General features: G+C 40.3%; 1 protein-coding gene across 1 annotated transcript in view; it reads right to left on the bottom strand.

The window, feature by feature from the left end:
- ube2d4 (ubiquitin conjugating enzyme E2 D4) overlaps positions 1-3,116 on the bottom strand; it is a 14,780-nt gene extending 11,664 nt beyond the window's left edge. Inside the window, exon 1 of the mRNA NM_001089453.2 lies at positions 2,900-3,116. Within this exon, the coding sequence (NP_001082922.1) occupies positions 2,900-2,923 (24 nt within the window). The 5' untranslated portion in view covers positions 2,924-3,116. The remainder of the gene's footprint in view (positions 1-2,899) is intronic.
- Between the last annotated feature and the right edge of the window lie 299 nt (positions 3,117-3,415).

Here is a 3,415-nt window from a genome sequence, read left to right as displayed (position 1 = left end):
TGACTCATTCAACATCATTTGGAGGTGTCCATGTCACTGAGCAACACAATCTCACGGCAATTCGTAACTTTTTCATTTAGTGGCTAATTTGAACAAATTCGTACGATCTAATTCGTACATTTTAGTACGATTTGCGTATCCCCCAATGACGGTTGGGTTTAGGGGTGGGGTTAGGTGCCACGCCTCCTTTTTAAAATCGTACATTTTCTTACGACTGAACTCGTACGAATTTGTACGAATTAGCCACTAAACTGCCAAAACTTAAAATACTTACGTTTTCTCGTGAGATCGTGAGACCGCCTTTTCTTTTCTCCTGAACTTGAAAATATGATTGGCAGAATCGTAGAAATGCTAGATTAAGATCGTCTAGGGGGTTGAATCGAGATCGCCATCTTTTAACGATTAATTGTGCAGCTCTAATATTTACCAAGGCTCTTAATAATATTTTTAAAAATCTATTTCATGTTAATGTGATATGTTTCTGTCTGATATTACACTTTTTATGCATACTGCCACTATATTCATTCATTTTCTTGTCGGCTTAGTCCCTTTATTAATCCGGGGTCGCCACAGCGGAATGAACCCCCAACTTATCCAGCAAGTTTTTACGCAGCGGATGCCCTTCCAGCCACAATCCATCTCTGGGAAACATCCACACACACACACTCATACACTACGGACAATTTAGCCTACCCAATTCACCTGTACGGCATGTCTTTGGAATATGGGGGAAACCTGAGCACCCGGAGGAAACCCACGCGAACATGCAAACTCCACACAGAAACGCCAACCGAGCCGAGGATCGAACCAGCAACCTTCTACTGCCACTATAAATAAAAGGTTTTTTTTTTAAGAGTTTGACATGTGGCCCTTCACTTGGTTTGCAAAACTTGATGTGGCCCTCAGGTCTAAAAAGTTTGCCCACCACTGTGCTAACAGATAGGATTTTGGCAGATCACCTACTGCACTGCATATTTAAAGGAAACATTTTTAAAAGTGAATCCTTTAAACATTTTTCATCTATTTTATTTATTAAAATGTGGTTTTAGATTTTTATCATATGTATTATTTATTGCTGATATTTTCATCATTGTTAGAATTTTTTGAATAGGAAGATGCCTATAAAATGCTGTACGTTGTATGTGGCTAAATTCAAAACTTCTCTGTTGGGTCAAATAAGGACTGATCAATTCATTGCTGATAGTTTCGGGTTATTGAAAGTGCTGTCGGTGAACAGCTGATGGCTTCACGTCTATCTTTAGAGAGGCCTTTTCAACCCTCTGAGTCAGAGAGTAACTTCTAGCAACACAAACAGCCTCTCGAGGGGGTTAATTAGAGAAGTGACTAGACTGTGAGGATGAGATCTGATATATTTCATATGCTTACATATATACCTTTATGTGCCGAATATTGCATGTAAGATGGTGCACAATATATACACTCACCAGCCACTTTATCATGTACACATTCATACACACTCATTCACAACGGCCAATTTAGTGCATCAATTCCCCTATAGTGAATGTGTTTGGACTGTGCAGAGCACCCAGAGGAAACCCACGCCAACACGGGGAGAGCATGCAAACTCCACACAGAAACGGCTACTGACTCAGCCGGGACATGAACCAGCACCCTACTTGCTGTGAGTCGACAGTGCTAACTACTGAGCCACCGTGCTGTCCTGAAATTACTATATTTACGCAAAAGATTTCTTAAATGATCTTAGCATATCGCCTCACTTGTGTCTTCACAATGTTTCCCAGTGTTTTTTTTTCTTTTCGGCTTAATCCCTTTGTTAATCTGGGCTCGCCACAGCGGAATGAACCGCCAACTTATCCAGCATGTTTCACGCAGAGGATGCCCTTCCAGCCACAAGCCCGATTTTTTTTATATTTAGAATAAAATAATACTATTATTTATAATACATATTTTATTTAAAGTATTTATCAAAAAATAATAAATGTATAATTGTGTATATATATTTATAAACAAATGGGGGCGTGGTTTGCTTCTGGGGCGTGGCTTGGGCATAGGGGTGGGACTAAAATTCTCACTCCAAGCTAAAACCAAAAGTTGGCAGCCCTGGGTTGCTGTTGAAATATAACAAATGTGTGAATAAAAAAACAACTTTACCTTAATCTTAAAAATGACCCAGCTAAATGCACATTTTTACTAAATATAACAGCATGCGAGTTCACAACAACAACACTAGGGTGAGTAGCTAAATAAACACCAAGACATACTCTTCTTAAAATAAGTGGTAATGGTTGCAACCACAAAACTCGGTTGATTTTTGCAGCAATCGCTTGTTAGCAGGCAGGGTTGTGAATCTGTTAAAAATACCCTCCGCTGTCCTAGTGCCCTATTTGCCGAGCCATATATGGACACGCTGACATTGGGGTTCAGCATTGGCAACTTGAAAGCAGTGTCTGCCATCACGCATGCGCAAAAGCAGCGCTTCTCTCATTCATGATGACCGACAACACAAAACACGCATTTCAACGCAATGTTAACCATCCAACACACTCACACACCATAAATCATTCATAACAGCGTCTGATACTGCTGACAACACGTGTGGGATGCACAGATATCCCCTGTATCTTTAACAAAAGACGCTGCCGATAGCATATTGCGCAAATCAAACACTCATAACCAGCAATATATTACAAAAATAAATAAAGACTGCATATAATAGTGTGCACGTTCATGTGTAGGATCAGAAAAAAAGATCGTGTTTCTGTCGACTGCATGCATCCTCCATTAGCCATCCGTCTTTGTCTTGACCAGATGGGGATAAAATGGGTAAAGTGCGACTTGTTTACATTCACAGCAGCACAATACGACGACGACTAGGACACTGATGGAGTGTGTGAGGTTTTGCGATCTGCACACTCACCTTTTGGATTCTTTTCAACGCCATTTGCTCGCTGAATCACAGCCCACTGTTTGATCTACTTCAGATTCTGTTTTTGGCCTGTACAGTTTGGACGAGAACGCTGCTGGGGGGGTTTTCTCCTCAGCCGTCACGCGTGACGTATATAACAACACAGGAGCACAGATGTGGACATTCACACCGCTGTTTGACAGGACAGTCGCAGATTTGGTCAATTCTTACCCCCCACTAGCCTCACTGACAGTTTTTAGTGCTGTGCTAGACAGCAGGAAGGTGATCTCGCGAGACTACGCAACGGATTTTAGATAGTATCGCGATACCAGGGTTGATCTTGGGAAATGTAGTTCTTTATTGTTGCGTGTGAGAAACGACTTTTGTAATAATCGAAATATAGACGAATTAAAATTAATTTACTTCGTTATAAACTTTATGTAAGCAGTTTTTTAATAACTACATAATACATAAATTTGTTTTAAATATACTAAAGAAATGACTTCCTTGTTTGGTTTTGTGTTTGCT

This window comes from Danio rerio, chromosome 8 (assembly GCF_052040795.2).
Source record: "Danio rerio strain M-AB ecotype USA chromosome 8, GRCz13ab, whole genome shotgun sequence".
Lineage (NCBI taxonomy): Eukaryota > Metazoa > Chordata > Actinopteri > Cypriniformes > Danionidae > Danio > Danio rerio.
This window is presented reverse-complemented; position numbering and strand designations above follow the sequence as displayed.